General features: G+C 39.5%; 4 protein-coding genes across 4 annotated transcripts; 2 read left to right on the top strand and 2 right to left on the bottom strand.

Moving 5' to 3' along the window:
• Positions 1-407: 407 nt before the first annotated feature.
• LOC126788415 (transcription repressor OFP3-like) lies at positions 408-1,718 on the bottom strand. Its single transcript, XM_050514405.1, has one exon. It carries the CDS (start codon positions 1,660-1,662, stop codon positions 538-540), a length of 1,125 nt encoding a protein of 374 aa, XP_050370362.1. The 5' UTR covers positions 1,663-1,718; the 3' UTR covers positions 408-537.
• A 4,760-nt stretch (positions 1,719-6,478) lies between these two features.
• On the top strand, positions 6,479-7,034 carry LOC126788788 (transcription repressor OFP17). Its single transcript, XM_050514798.1, has one exon. The coding sequence runs from the start codon at positions 6,479-6,481 to the stop codon at positions 6,986-6,988; it is 510 nt and encodes a 169-aa protein (XP_050370755.1). The 3' UTR covers positions 6,989-7,034.
• A 272-nt stretch (positions 7,035-7,306) lies between these two features.
• On the bottom strand, positions 7,307-8,896 carry LOC126788754 (protein GRAVITROPIC IN THE LIGHT 1). Its single transcript, XM_050514766.1, has one exon. The coding sequence runs from the start codon at positions 8,604-8,606 to the stop codon at positions 7,320-7,322; it is 1,287 nt and encodes a 428-aa protein (XP_050370723.1). The 5' UTR covers positions 8,607-8,896; the 3' UTR covers positions 7,307-7,319.
• A 2,612-nt stretch (positions 8,897-11,508) lies between these two features.
• Positions 11,509-11,937, top strand: LOC126787510 (uncharacterized). The gene has a single exon (XM_050513381.1). The coding sequence runs from the start codon at positions 11,509-11,511 to the stop codon at positions 11,935-11,937; it is 429 nt and encodes a 142-aa protein (XP_050369338.1).
• Positions 11,938-15,975: the final 4,038 nt, after the last annotated feature.

The following is a 15,975-nucleotide window of genomic DNA, read 5'->3' as shown; positions in this document are numbered from 1 at the left end:
AGCAGATCGAGGTATATTGAAGGCGTTGATTCCGTTGAAGTTGAGGGTAGTGAGCTTATAGGAAACATTTGTATCTAACAATAGTTAATAACATATTTTCTCTTGTATATATATACGTAGTATTGGAATAGTACCATCAGTGCAGCACCTTCTTCTTTTTTTGCAGTGCAGTACTCGGTCATCTGACAAAACGTTGCTCTGGCTTCTCTACTGCTCTACATGCAGGTTCCTATTTACTGGCCTTAGAGTACTAAAGCCCTACTAGTCTTTACCAGAAGCAAACTCTGGGGAACAGATGATCATTTGCAGTGATTTCAATATCAAACCGGAATCCGAACTTGATCAAAAGGATTATTTTATTGCTCATAAGATATAATATGCATGTTTAAATGCCTAATAGAGCAGAGAATAGATACAAGTCATTCAGCTTTTCTGTAGATAAGAATAAGATGAAGCCGGAAATGAGAAAATAAAGTAGTTACCATGACTAATAAGATTATGTGGATATATGCATATGAATTTCATAGCCTAAGAATCTCAGGTTTTGATCTGAATTATATCAAACCATATTTGCTCGAAAGCCTTGACAATGAGATCATGGTGTTCCTTTGAGTTGAGTGAAAGATAACAAGCAAGAAGGTCTTCCAAATCCTTAGATTCCTTGATGTTGTTCTCCACAATCATCTCCTTCATCGATTCCTTGAAGTCCCTCTGTGGATCAATTGAGGACTTCACAACTGCAAAGCTTTCCGAGATGCCTCTATTCTTTGACACACTCTTTCTACCACCAAAGGGCTGTTGAAGTTTCTTGCTTGCCAGTCTCGGAGAGTTGCCTCGAAGCCTTATGCCGGTTGGAGAAGTCGACGAGTTCCGAACGAAAGGAGTTGTTGTCTTCTGGTTCTTCTGTGTCTTACTACTGCTTCTTTCTTCCTTGACAATCTTGACAGAAAGAGACTGGTGTCTTTTTGTTTCCTTCAATTTGGATGACGTACTTTTCCTGAACTTGGTGGACGAAATTGCCTTATTATAATCATCAAATTTCATTGGCTTTGTCAAGATTGGAGGAAGCTCCAACTCCGAGATCATATCAAACCTATCATCAACTCTGTTTGTTGAGCCTTCTTTTTTCTTATCACTGATGGTGTTAGAAGTTGAAGAACTGACTCTGCAGCTATAAGAGCCAAACTCAGAAGCACCCAACTGGCTGCTTTCGAACTCGGATGGAATCAGTTCATGAAAGTCATGAGCTTCAGTGGAATGACTCTCACTTGAAGATGAGCCAAAGTAGTCTGAAGACTCTGGAATTGAGGCATGACAGCTACAATGGCCGGAGGAAACAGAGGAAGAGCTGACATGCTTGTTAGGAGAAGGCTTGTACACAGCTTTCCTTCTGCTTCTCCTGGTTGATGACCTTCTGGGTTGTTCTGGAAAATGTGTATTTGAGGCTCTGGGGTGTGCAAGTGAGTTGTAGAACTTTTCATCTCTGTTGGGTTGCTGATCTGTTGTGATGTAGTAGGAGTATAAAGTTTTTGAAAGATGGGTTCCTTGTGAGAAATTCTTGGGAGAAGTAGTGTTGTGTTTTCTGGTTTTGCTCATATCTTTGAGCTTGTAAAACCAGGCATTTGGTATCATATCTGACAATCTAAACCTGTAGTTGCCCATCAACTATGGCTCATTGAGTGTCTCAAACTTAGTATCTCACTCTTATGATCAGCACTTTGCGGGCATGGGGTGTTGAATAAGCAGCAGGAGTGCTGAAACAGAGAGTTTAAAGAGCTCAAAAGTTTTGGTTTATAGAAGGTTGGAGTTGGGTCCACTAGTAGGAAAATTTGTGTTGTATTAGTTCTTCTATGATCAACAACATGAATAAGCAACATGAGGCTAATTAGTACCTTTGTTTAGCATAATCTGGTTAGTCTAGTACTGCTAATTAGTTACTTCCAATCAACCAACTTCTGCATAGAGCTGTTTAGTTACTGATAATTAATTAGATAATTCTTCAATTATTCTGACTAGAGGTTAGAAAATATTTTTGGTGTACATCAACTTCAAGATTAACAAGTTTAGCTTAGTAGTCGAGCTCATTAATAAATATTTCCTATCGATTTCCTTCTTTTGTAGTTTGTTTCGTGTATTTATCTTCTTTCTCAAACTGTACCAGCTAGCGCAAAGCCTATAAGGAAACATAAGTACTAGCTAGACCAAGTTTCTAATGGAATCAAAAATTGCATAGTAAAGTTGCTACGAAGGAAAAATAATTGTAATTGTTTAGTACCAATTCGAAAGCTGGAAGAGTTGTCAATTTGTTTTGTATAATACTATAAATGACATCAGATTAGCTGTGCCAGAACTAATGAAGCATATTAGCTAAAGCTTGAGGCTTTTTTTTTTTGATACAGAGCTTGATTTAATTACTTAATGCTTTACAGTTTACATGCTTTGTTGTCCCTCTATGGATTTCAATGCCCTCATCCTGTGTGGATCCTACTCACTTTGTTTACCTAAAGCAGCCTACACTAATCATGATTTATAGTAACAGCCAAGACCCATTTGTCTGCTAAGTGCTGTATTTTCTCCCATAAAACCATGCTTTTTACAAATGATGATATTCCATGCCTTTCTCCGAGTGTCTTAATTTCTACAAGCCCCACCTGTTCGTGAGGCAAAGCTGAAAAATCATTTGCTTACTAATTCAAAGTTCATGCGTAGTTGCGTACATAGATTTGGAATTCACCAACAAAACTCACAAGTGCAAATTGACCTCCAAATATATATGACCAAACGATTAACTCGTGTAGAGCATTTGAAGTAATTAAAGTTATTCTATTTTTCTTTCCTGGAATTATTGAGAGCATCTGATTTTTAATATTGTTGTAACGGAAGACAAGTATATATATATACAGTTTCTATCCAGAGTGAAGGTTCACTCTGAAATTTCAGAGTGAAGTTCCAATTTTAGCACACTTTTCGGTCAAATTTTTTCACCATAAACGATTCAATATTTAGATATGCTATTCAATATCATCTCTACAAAATTTCATCCAATTCGGACATCGTTAAGGTATTGAAATTAGATTAAATCAATAAATAAATTAAAACGGTTCAACGTGAACCGTTCGTGTAAATCTCAATTTTGAAAGCTTAAATCATTGTCAAATTGGATGAAACTTTATAGAGATGATCTTGAATAACATACCTAAATATTGAATCGCTTATGGTGAAAAAAATTGACCGAAAAGTGTGCCAAAATTAGAACTTCACTCTGAAATTTCAGAGTGAACCTTCACTCTGGATAGAGACTGTATATATATATATATTTATCTTCCATTACAACAATATTAAGAATCATATGCTCTCAATAATTCCAGAAAAGAAAAATATAATAACTTTAATTACTTCAAATGCTCTACACGAGTTAATTGTTTGGTCACATATATTTGTGGGTCAATTTGCACCTGTGAGTTTTGTTGGTGAATTCCAAATCTATGTATGCAACTACGCATGAACTATGAATTAGTAAGCAAATGATTTTCCAGCTTTGCCTCACGAACAAGTGGAGCTTGATCAAGGACGGACGTCCACAACTCTCCAAAAGTGTTGATGTTCTTAGCTTTTTCGACAATCACACGCCGGTGACAGAGCTTCTCTCGTTGGACTGTGTCCATGCCTCTACCTGGAGCTTCTTCTTGACGGTTGAGCCGCCCACTACCTAGGAAGCACGGAAACGCGAGGGAAGGTGCGTTTCCCGCTTCCGAAGCGGAACCACTACAGAACCGCGATGAAAACGCGCAGAAACGCGTTTCCAAAAAAAAGTATTTTGGAAATGCGGTGGAAATGTGAGTTTCCGAAAAAGATGTTTTAAAAACGCGAGTTTCCGAAATAGAAACGTGAGTTTCTAATAAAATAAGGGTTTTTTATGTTTTTTTTTTCTAAAAAATGAAGGACTAGACTTACTTTCGTCGAGTCAAATGACTTATTTCGACCTCCTATTGAGTTGCCGACTCTCCCTCACTCTTATTGATACTTAGATCTCTCATTATATTTGTGTTATTTCGAATGTAGAATACTAAATTATTTAAATTATTTGAGACTTTGAGTTACTTAAACTAAACATTTATTATTATGTTTATTTTTTTTGTATAATTTATATATATTTATATGTATAATTTTTTATTTCGACGTTTTCAAAATCTACCCGCAGTCTAAAAAATTTGAAAAAAACACTTTCGCGTTTCTAAACGTTTCGCTTCCGCGTACCCGTACTTGATTCCGTGCAGCCTAGCCCACTACTAGTTTCTCATTTCCTCCATCGAAACTTGAACTCTTAGGCAATCTTACTGCCCATAACCTTGAATTTTGATATCTTTGGCCTTCATTATCCTGCCCAAAACCCTAAACCTAATCTCCAAGATGAATATGGTGTTCCCCAGGCAACAAAAACGTCATCGCCAACTTGAATCATAAAAAAAAAAAAACAAAGATGTCCACACTTTAGAGGAGTTGCGGACGTCCGTCTCCGAACGGCTTTATGTGTGTGTGTGTGTGTCAAAGATCACCTCTATATACTCATCAAGTCGACATATTATAGCTAGGAGATCGAAGACAAGACCTTCATGAGGGAATCATGGGTAGGGGCGTATACATGTGGTGAGTTATCTGGGCTGCACGGAAATTTGATTATAAATTAGCTAGTGCACATATGACACAAAAATATCATTGCCTCAGTTGGCTATATGTCCAACTCTCATCTTTCTTCCACTTTAAGGTCACAATTTCGAGTCTTTTTATGCCCATAAATGTTGTTGTTTTTTAACATTTTCCTCAATTTATTCGTTCTTTACCTCCTTTCCTCTCTGGTCAAATTACATATACCTTGTTTTCCTGAAGTGTTTTCTTGAACAATGAATTTTCCATATTTCTAACATCATTTAGCATGCTTAGATAAAAGATTTTAAAATGTTTCCACATATGTAACTAGTGTTGATGATTGCACAAAGCGTGTTTTAACGACTTTAAATATAATGTTCAACTATACCAAGTAATTAGTCTTTTTTGGTGAAAAAAATTAATCTTCTTAATAAAAGGAAATTGAAGGATCGGTTGGGGATGCTAGCTTGCTAGCTAGCTCTAATGAAATGATTATATTCGTGACTGTAACCTACATAGTATGTACGCATACGATATAAATTAATTACATCACACAGCTACAAATTAAAGGTTAGAGAGGAGCCGAAGACGACATGCACTAATTGATTGATTAAGCTAGACTGCTAGAGTACAGAAAACAATCTCTTTAATTTTTTGTCGTAAAATATAAGGGATCAGATCACAAACCAATTAAGGCTATAATAGGCGGCTGGCAATACCTACATTAATTATTTAGACTAAGATGTTCATAAGTAAATTAATTATTAGGGATGGATTAATGCAACAATGGATTGTGATACTCAACCATAGAGCTGGTGTTCACGTACTGCGAGTTTCGAATTGTCGAAATCAATATATAGTTCGTTGAGAATTGATGTGTTGAAAATGAACACACTAAGAAATAAGACATTTGGACCTACCCGGGCCGGATGGCATACCACATGCATGCATGTCAACTTCGGTGTAGAGTGATATATCGATGAAGAAAGAGAGTTGAAAAGTGACATTTGCATTAGAGGAATGTATGTTTGAACTAACAATATAGAGATGTTTGCATAACAGTGTCTACGTACAGACGTTTAATGCAGTACACAGTTTGCTAGAAAGAAAACAACAGATTGGCTGAAGGTAAAAACCCACAAGAAAATTACAAATGCAGGAGGCTTTGTTCTTAAAAACAACACACGAGGTGAACCTAGTTTGGTGGTTGCTAAACCACACCGGCTCAGCTTATGTCCTTAATACTGGAGCTCTGCCTCTTAAGTAGTCTTGCATGTTGCTTGGCTAGCTAGCTGCATGGATTGTCACAATATATTGGTCATCATGGTCATGTTTAGTGTTAGAAACCACTATTCATTCTTAGCGGTTAGTCACTGAGGTGTCAATGTGAAGATCATAGACTTTGTTTTTTGCACCTCCATTTCACTAAAGGCATGAAGTCCAGAAACTTCACCTTCATAAGCATATGACGTAACTTCATCTTCTTCATCTTGACAATGAAACCATATCTATGGCAATCACTAGCTTTTCAGTCAGCCTAGTCATGAAGCTGTTCTTAAATGTTATTAGTTGTTGTTATAAGCTTTTTTTTAGGGTTATTGGTATGCCACTAACTTCACCTAAGACGTGAACCCCAGTACGTAGAATTAGCACCCAACGAATAAAGTACATAACCTTCCTTCATCTCTGTGTAACATCCTACTATCCTGAACCAACACATTCTCTCCCCCCTTGTTACACCAACCGTTGTTGCAACAAACAAAAAGCTCTGCTCAAAGAGTCGGTTAGAGTTCACCATCTTCCTCCATTCCTTATATCACGCTCATAAAAGATGAGGTCACAATCATCCTTGAAATCCAAGGTACTCCACCCATGCACAAAACTTTTTCGAATCTTCAGAATCAAGCTGAAAAAACCTTTCTTTATAAGAGCCCGTCATATTCGTCCTGAGTACACCAAGGTTCAAACGACTCACAAGAAGAACAAAGTGACTGCATTGTTCCGGTCAGCTTTTCGTTCACTAAGGAAGCCGAAAGGAATGGACAGACTAGCACTTCTTCCTCAGTCACCAGTTACACCAGCCTATGTGAAGGCAATGGCTGAAAAAAAGGTAAATTCGGATCACGAAGAAGTGCAAGATGCATGCAGGAGTTTCGAGAACTATTTGGTGGAGATGATTGTTGAAGAAGGGAAAGTGAGGGACTTGACGGATGTGGAAGAGCTTCTGTATTGCTGGAAGAACCTGAAATGCCCTGTTTTCATAGATTTGGTTAGTAGATTCTATGGAGAGCTTTGCAAGGACTTGTTTTCTCCTGACACGGATGGAAGTTGTAGTTCATAGTGATTGTCTGCACACAGAAGTTTAATTCTTTTGTTCTTTGATCTGAAGTCATAATTCTTTTGTAATATGCAATATAAATGCAGTATTGAACTTTTTTAGTAGCCAACTTCCTTTTTTTTTTGGAGAACAAGTAGCAAGTTATCTTTTAGCAGTTTAGAAAGCAGTAACCAGATCCATGCAGAGTGCAGCCTATCCATAGTTATGTCAAAGCAGCAAAATTGGAAATTATAGACTCAGCTTTGTGCTTAAGCAGAGCTAAGTCAGATAACTATTAACATTTTCATAACGAAACAGAGTTGGGTTCAGCTGATTACCAGTTAGTCAGTAAACATTACTGAGTTGAAACATACACACGAGACTTGACTAATGTCTCTAAAATTTTAAATCCTGGCATGACCATAAACTCGACATGTCCTCCATCCAAGACAGCTGCAGCTTCCCCATCCTCCACCACCGATTCCATATGAACGTGAGAGAATTCGCTTCCTCTTTTGACAGCAAACATTTTGGCTTCAGAATCAATTAAAGGTGCAATGCCGTGCAACACCCAAACCCACCTTGCCATTCTTGCAAATATCTGGTAGAATGAGGTTCTTGGATGCTTGCCACTCAATACAAGAGTCCTGTGATCCAGATTCCCAAAGAACCTTGTTTCCATCATTGGATGAACAACTTGAAGATACTTTTCTCCACAATATCGGGCAAACTCTGAGTTTGGGTTCTCAATCAATGCATCAATGGGATCATCATATCTCATAGTACTATCCACATTATAAGGTTTCAATGATATCCCAGAAAACAATCTCCTTGAAATGTAAGCTTCAAATGCATACTTCTTGTGACACCTTTTCAAGTAAGCAGCTTCCACTTCTACTGCCTTTGCCGCCAAATCCAAGTCCCAGCCTGTAGCTTTCATCAAGCTGATTAAAGGCTTTGCGAAGTCATGAATCGATCTCGACGCAGCTCTGAATGTATCCTCAAATCTTGTAATGGTCCAAACCCTTGCAGTCTTCCTTTGCAAACTTAACTGCCTTACCTTCTCTGCTAGTGTCGTATTGACCAAATTCAAATCCCTAAGCTCTTTTTGCAGGCAGATTATCTCAGAATTGTTCACTTCCATTTGCAACTTAAACTCTTCTAGCAGCTTCTCACTCAATTCAATTTTTTTCCCGAGGATATCAGAACGTGAAGAATCTGACTTCAGTTTCACCAATTGCTTCTCCTTATAAGCTCGCTTCATCTTGCATATTGCTTCAAGCTCAGCCAAAAAACGCTCATCTGCAGCTATAATCTTTTTTGGGTTGTAGGGTACATGAGCTTCTTGGAGCTGAACATAGGCCAACTTCAGCGTCGAAACAATGTCAAACAACTTGGATAACTCCTCACCTCCACACATTTTGCTTACTCGTTTAACTTCAACAGGTTGGGGATGGATTTTCACCCCACCACACTCAGTATCCTCAGTCACATCACTGCCATCTTCGCCCGAAGGAGCATTACTGCTGTTGTGAGGTTGGTGCACTCCAATGGATTTCAATTTACAAACTTTGGCAAACTTAGAGACAATATCAGATATGTTTGAGGAGGGTTTAAGGGGTTTAGCCCCATCTGATTCCATTCCTCTATACCCTGAGAACTACTGAGGTTTCAAACCTAACAAACAATGAAACTCACTATCCATTTGCTTCCACTAAAATAAACCACCTCTGATTATTGGGCTCAATGTAAGCTAAGCAAATCTATCAAACCCCCAGATCAATTAAACACCCACTCTACACCACTAAAGCTACAAAGCAAAAACCCCAAAACAAATGCAAAAGGGTTTTAGAGCTAGAATGAATCCTCACAACCTAAAGCTTCTACAGCTATGACTTAAACAACCCAGAATCGAACTTAAACTAGAAATCAAAGTTTCAACTACAATAAACTGAAAAGGAACAAACTTTAAGAGAACCCACAAGCCAAAAGGCAAAGAAAACCTATCCTAGAACAGTATCAGTATCCCCACAAGCACATTTGGGATTAAACTTAAGACTAGCACGTTCAAGAGCTCAAAACGACAGTGTTTAAAAGCTAACCTTGTTGGGTCCCCAATGTTCAATCTCAAGAGCTCAAGAAAACTGGGGTTTCAGGCCGGATTTGAGTTTAGTTCATTCTTCAATTTCCACAAGTTCATACAAATATTTGGAAAATAAATAAATTGGGTGTTTCGAAGAACGTGAGGTTCGAAATATTGCCAAAAGAAACTCTGTAATTCATGAAATATTTATTTCATGGGGAAATGGAGCTGAACTGAACCGGGAATCTCTACTGTTTCACCATTTTTCAAATTCAAAATCTTTAATTTTTTTTCTTTAGTCCTTATTAAATTATTATTGAGATTATAGGGAAAGAAGCGCACGCGAGTTTCTTTATACTTCTGCTTCCGTGTGGGTGTCAGAGCGTCACTCATTCCGAGGCAGCTGCTTAAGTTTTTCTCTGCTCCGTTTTTGGTTTTCCAGATTGAATCTCAGCCGTAGGTGTAGTGGATCATAGTTAATTCGAGGTTTAGGTTTGTTCTTTTTTTTTTGTGAGTATGGTTCGTTCTATTCTATTAGTATCTGGGTTTTGGATCCGGGTATTTGAAATCGATTGTCGACATAATAAAGCTCTATGTTTCCGGTTGAATGATAGCAATTGCATCTCATTTGAATGGTAATTTATGTGGTGTATTCATGACATTTGATGAAATTCGATCTATTATATGTCGGATTTGCTACATTAGTTTTAGAGTATGTTGGCATAGGCTATGCCCAACCACGATCAGCATTGTGAACAGTACAATAAAGCCCAAGTAAAACCCAAACCCGTAGTGCAGGCTTGTAAACCAACCACGCCAGCTACACAATGGACCGCAACGTAACTCAAGCTGACTGCGGACGCATCCGCACGCGCGTCCTGAAGACAGCTTCACAAAACACATTCAAGTGAAGCAAGTCCCACATCGGGAAATGAGAACTTAGCTCACCTTTACTCCGATATTAAAGGTGAGAGCCATTTTCCACTTTAGGCAAGTAATCTTAACCACTTACCGTTCAGAAATTACCATCCAACTCACTTAACAAACATCGGAAAGTTAAAGACCACGCCGACGTGGTCTTTGACTCTAACGTGTTGTGTTATTTTGATAGGAACAATCGAGGAATACGACAAAGATCACATATGGAGTAATGAAGTGTATTGCACCACGCCGCAATACACTACATTAACATTAGCGCCGTCTGTGGAAACCGCAACAAAAAAATTTCCGTGAACCATTTATGTAAGACATCGCAAAGCAACTAGATTTCGAAATGAGCACCCCTAATCCCCCCCTCCCTCACCCAACGGTGGATGGCCACATCGAGGACGTCACGGATTTGAGCCTCAATCACAATCTCGCCCCCCCCAGTAGGAGAAGTCATAGTCCTCACCCCCACATCCAAGACTATTGTGAGCTCCAGCGCGACACTGGATCGCATAGCGGCGTTAAGGCTAGAGATCATAACAAGGGACCTCGCTGAAAGTGAACAGTGCGAAAAGGCTGAACGCAAGAAAAGCGCTGCGCTGCAGGCCGAGCTTGACAACATAAGGAAGCTGCTTGACAAGTCGAACGCAACAACATGCGAGACAAATCGATGTGTGAGGGCAATGCACAGTCAAAAGGCAGAAGCCAAGTCAATTTGAAGGTCAGCTTGACCCTCTGAGCTCGGAGGGAAACGAGCTCCATCCCCCAAACGCATTGACAGAAATCACGACAAACAGAGCATGAGCGTGACTTCCCAGTCATGGCCCCATAACTCCAGAGAGAGCCCAGATAAGGGCACACTGGCCTTGATCATTCAACACCTAAACACAATAGAACAACGGGACGCACACCCTCCCCGTTATCAACCGTTATTCGCAGCGAGGCCAGGCCCTTTCACTTCCCGTATCATGACCACGGTCAAACGATGAGCAAACAATGCCAGGGCAGACTCACTAGCTAGGTTGGCCACGATGCAACCACATTAGTGTCACAAGGACACCAGGGTTGAGATGCTCAGTAATCCTTCCATCTCTAAATCCTTCAGGGAGATATGCCAAGTAGAGCAGCATCATAGCTCATGGATGGATGAGATTGTAGCTTTCAAGCGAGATGACACCTTGTCAGGGGACAAACATGCAGCTAGACTGATAAACAAACGTTCAATAAGGTATCACTTGTAAAACAACACATTGTTCAGACAAGGCCTTTTGAATGCAAGCTTGAGATGCGTGACAACAGAAGAGGGCAAACAAATTTTGCTAGAAATCCATGGTAGGGAATGTAGTAACCACTATGACAGTCGTGCACTGGCCGACAAAACACTGCGAACATGATACTATTGGCCCACACTAGTAGCTGATGCGCTAGAGCTGGCACAATCTTGCCAAAGTGTCAGATACATAGACCCATCCCGCGTCAGCCCGCAGAACCGCTGTCATATATAGTTAGCTCATGGATCAGCTACCTATGGGGCATGCATTTGATTGACTCACTTCCAACAGGCAATTGTCAGTTCAAGTGGGTCATAATGTACATTGACTACCACTCCAAGTTGATCAAAGTTGCGCCCTTGGCCGCAATAACGACGAAGAAAGTCCAACATTTCTTACAACTGAACATCTTCTACCCCCATAGTACGCCAGAATCCATCATTATGGACAATGAAATGCTAATCACATGGTGTAGAGGAAAGGGAACACAACTCAAGTTTGCCTCAGTGGCACATCCAAAAACCAATGGCCAGGTCCAAGTTGCTGACAAGCTCATCAAGGGATTGCTGAATAAGTTGGATGAGGCAAATGGGTTTTGGCACGAGAAGCTTAATGAAGCATTATGGGCAATCAGAACTACGCCAACAGAAGCAACTGGTGAGACCCCTTTTTGTCTTATGTATGGCACATAGGCGGTGTTACCCGTCGAGGTCGCACACCCGACGCAACGCATTGTCCTCTTCGACCCTAAGACCAATACGGATGGCATGCTACTGGACAAGGACCTCCTAGAAGCGAAGCGCATTGCAACTCATCGCCACAACATCCAGAACTAGTAACATGTCACGTATTTCTACAACTCTCGCGTCTGGAGCATGACACTCCAACTGGGAGATTGGGTCTTTAAGAAGGTCTAGGCCAAGGTAACAGGACTACGCCCAAGGTGGGAAGGCCCACACAAAGTTGTGGGGATCACTACGTCCAACATTTATCGCTTGGAAGACAAGTATGGAGAGAAACTAGATCACCCCTAGAACATGGAACAGCTTAAGTATTACTACAAGTAAATGTCCGCTCATTGCGCAACGTTCAGGGACTTGGACTGTTTTTTGTACTTTAGGCACAATGCCAAAGCTATCTTTGTAAACATCAGGGCGTGACCCCACTATCAATGAAATAAGGAATTTTTCAAACCATTGATTTTTATTGTGTACTCTGACACATTACGTTCAATTAAATTCATTATGCGAACTATTTCATTGCGTGTAACACATAGCTTTGTACCATAAACAATCCAACAACAATATGAATAGCGCAATCGCACAACAACCATCGTGAAAGAAAGACATAAACATTAATAGTGCCCAAAGGCTTAAGTATGTTACATGTTCAAAAATGGCGCAAGGCCCCAAACGTTACACATAAAAATAAAAATAACAAACGAAGGACGCTACATCTATAGGGGACTTTCATCACTCCCACCTTCGCCACCATTGTAATAACCCGATTTTTCGGAACGATATTTGGTTTGTTTAAACTTATATAAAGTTGTGAAATTCATTGAGAGTGAAATTTAGTTGCTTGCGACATTTCGAAAGGATAACGGAAATGTTCTTAGAACGTTTAATTAGAAAAACGTTACATTTCCGCAAAGTATATATCAACTTTTATTCCGTCGCTCGGTTGCGAAAACTTCCTTCACGAAAGTTGTAGAGCTCGTCGATACGAGTTCGTAGATAAGTGACGCGTTCTAATCGGATATTGTATGTAAAAGTTATTAACGATTGAAGTTGTTTCCGATTTTAGAAACTAGTATAAATAGATAAGTTGTGGAGCTAGGGTTTCCATTTCTGTAAACCCTCACCCCGCGCCCCCTCTCTCTTTCCCCTCTTTCTCTCTCTTCTCTCTCTTCTCTCTCGCCTCTTCCCCGATTCGCTCTCTCCCTCTCAAAACCAGCTCCATCGATCTCACCCTCCGCCCCTCCGTGTTGCACACCGCCGGCCTAGGGAGCTTCGCACAGACGTCCACTGCAACCCTCCAGCTCGCCACCCCGCGCCTCGCCGCCGGGACCTCCTTCTCTCTCCCCGAGCCTCCCTCTGCATCGCACCGCGATCTCCGCCTCCAAGCCGCCGTGTCCCTCACCGCCGGACCCTGGAGCACCGCGTGACCCCTCGCTGCAACCCTCAAGCTCACTGAGCCTCGCACCCGCTCGCCACTGCTCGACGACGAATCGAAGCCTCCACCGTGCGATTTAGGTAAGGTTTGATGAAATTGAGTGTTGTGTGTGATTGTGTGATGTTTTGGGAGTGATTGGGAGGAGTGTGAATCGATTTGGAAGGATTTCGGAGGAGAATCAAAGGTGTAGAGGAGAATGGAGCACCGCCGCCTTAGGTGGCGCTTGTGAGTGCATGAGGAGGTGGCATTGGAACGTGCAGGGGCAGAGGAGAAGGAAAGAGGGAGAAATAGGGCGGCGGTGGCGTGATACGCGCCGTGTTTGGCATCGGCGCGTGTGCCCCACGCACTGCCACAGTGAGTGGCGCGTGAGCGCCACGCGCGGCCTGCCGGAGGTGGCGCGTGCACCCCACGCACCGCCACGTGCGGCGGCGCGTGAACAGTGTACAGAAATACGTAAACAGTATGTACTCGTACATAGATAGATATTGGATGTGTATTCTATAGTAATACATGAATAATATACAGTGAATAGTACTCATTGAACAGTAAATTCTTAAAACCGAAAATTGTGAACAGTAACCGATTATTACTGTATTTGTGTCAATTTACCTACTAAACTTGGTAAAAATTGCCGATTTGCACCACATCCGTTAAATTTAACTGTTTCTATCCATTTTTGCGTCACATGTCATGCATTTAAGGGGTAGTATTGTCATTATATATTTATTCATATTGAATAATGAAATAAATTAATAAAATTACTTAAGAGGAACACTTGCTACAATATTTGTTTTTTCGAAACATGCTATTGATTTATATATTTATTATTTTATGTGATATGGTATGTTAAAAGATATTAGAAAAAATATAAATAAATAAATACATTGAAAATTAAAAATAAATGTGTGTTCCGAGAGAATTACTATTCTACAATTGTGTGTGTCTTAGCCTTATTATGTTTTCTGTTAGAGATAGATTCGCATCTCTATAATAGATTAGGACTCCGAATCCTACGGGATTGTGGTTATGTAATGCCTATATATTGGCCTCATTAACAATCAATTACGTCGTTATTATTCTTGTTTTGTTCATTCGCCAACAATATGTACATATAAAAATATATTTATACACAACACACTATATTTGAATGGGTGGATATATTGAATATATAATTCAAAGTAGGGTTAAGTAAGTAGAAAAAAAGATATAAATAAATAATTTGATTAACAAAATAATCCTCATTTTAAATAATATTTTTATTAATTTATTTCATTATTTAATATGAATAAATATATAATGACAATACTACCCCTTAAATGCATGACATGTGACGCAAAATTAGATAGAAATAGTTAAATTTAACGGATGGGGTGCAAATCGACAATTTTTACCAAGTTTAGGAGGTAAGTTGACTCAAATACAAATTTGGGGTGTAAATCGGCAATTTTTACCAAGTTTAGGAGGTAAATTGACTCAAATGCAGGTTCGGGGTGCAAATTGACAATTTCAGCTAAGTTTGGGGTGCAAATGGCATTTTATACCTTATGAATCTATCTTTGCGGTGAATTCAAGATTTTTGGAAGAGTTTTAAATATTGAAATACGACATGTATATGATATAGTGAAATATATATATATTTGTATAAATGGTAAATAAGTACTTATATATATAGTTTGTTATATTATATACTGTTATGAATTCATATAAATTGGTCATTTCGATGACGAGAACTATATATTGAGCAAGTGATTTAATTTGTACAATATGAGGTGTGATTATTGTACGTGGTTTTAACATGGTGTTTGTTAAATGTTTTGTCTTCGGACGTATTTATGAAATATGACATGTATATAATATAACGGATTATATATATATATTGTATAAATAGTAAATATGTACATATATGTATAGTTTTCTATATAATATACTGTTGTGATTTTATCGTGATAATGTCATTTTGATGACAAGATTTATATATCGAGCATGTGATTTTAATTTGTACAATATGAGGTGTGATTATTGTACGTGTTTGGCAAGTCGGAACCTAGGCTTTGGCCGGGCGAAAGTTACGATACAGTTAGAGCTCTAGTCTGTCTGCCGAAGTACTGCATGTGAGGTAACGGGTGGTTATCGGCTCATGAGTACTCAGATTGTTTTGGATGTTGGGTAGCGGATGGTTACTCAATATCGGCGGTGTACTACGTGAGGGGTAACAGATGTGTACCAGTGTTCATTAGTACCCGTATTATAAATGTATTTGGGTAACCAGAAGGGTTGCCCGTTTCTCATGAACACTTTCATTTCATATATTTTTGGGACAACCAGATGGGCCATCCATTGACTCATGAGGACACTTATATTTGTTGATTTGTGATTTTTCATATATATTGATATGCGAATTATATTTTCATTTTACTCATACGAGCTATAAGCTTACCGGGTTTGTGTTTACAATCCCGGTGCACCAGTTGGATGGTGTAGGGGATAATTCCGCAGGTGTTGACTAGTGGAGATTGAGAGACGCTTCCAGAGTCTCAAAGTTATTCATTATCCTG

This window comes from Argentina anserina, chromosome 3 (genome assembly GCF_933775445.1).
Source record: "Argentina anserina chromosome 3, drPotAnse1.1, whole genome shotgun sequence".
Classification (NCBI taxonomy): domain Eukaryota; kingdom Viridiplantae; phylum Streptophyta; class Magnoliopsida; order Rosales; family Rosaceae; genus Argentina; species Argentina anserina.
This window is presented reverse-complemented; position numbering and strand designations above follow the sequence as displayed.

Coding starts and splice junctions, on each gene's coding strand:
- LOC126788415 (XM_050514405.1), bottom strand. CDS start 1,662: ATGGGCAACTACAGGTTTAGATTGTCAGATATGATACCAAATGCCTGG.
- LOC126788788 (XM_050514798.1), top strand. CDS start 6,479: ATGAGGTCACAATCATCCTTGAAATCCAAGGTACTCCACCCATGCACA.
- LOC126788754 (XM_050514766.1), bottom strand. CDS start 8,606: ATGGAATCAGATGGGGCTAAACCCCTTAAACCCTCCTCAAACATATCT.
- LOC126787510 (XM_050513381.1), top strand. CDS start 11,509: ATGCATTTGATTGACTCACTTCCAACAGGCAATTGTCAGTTCAAGTGG.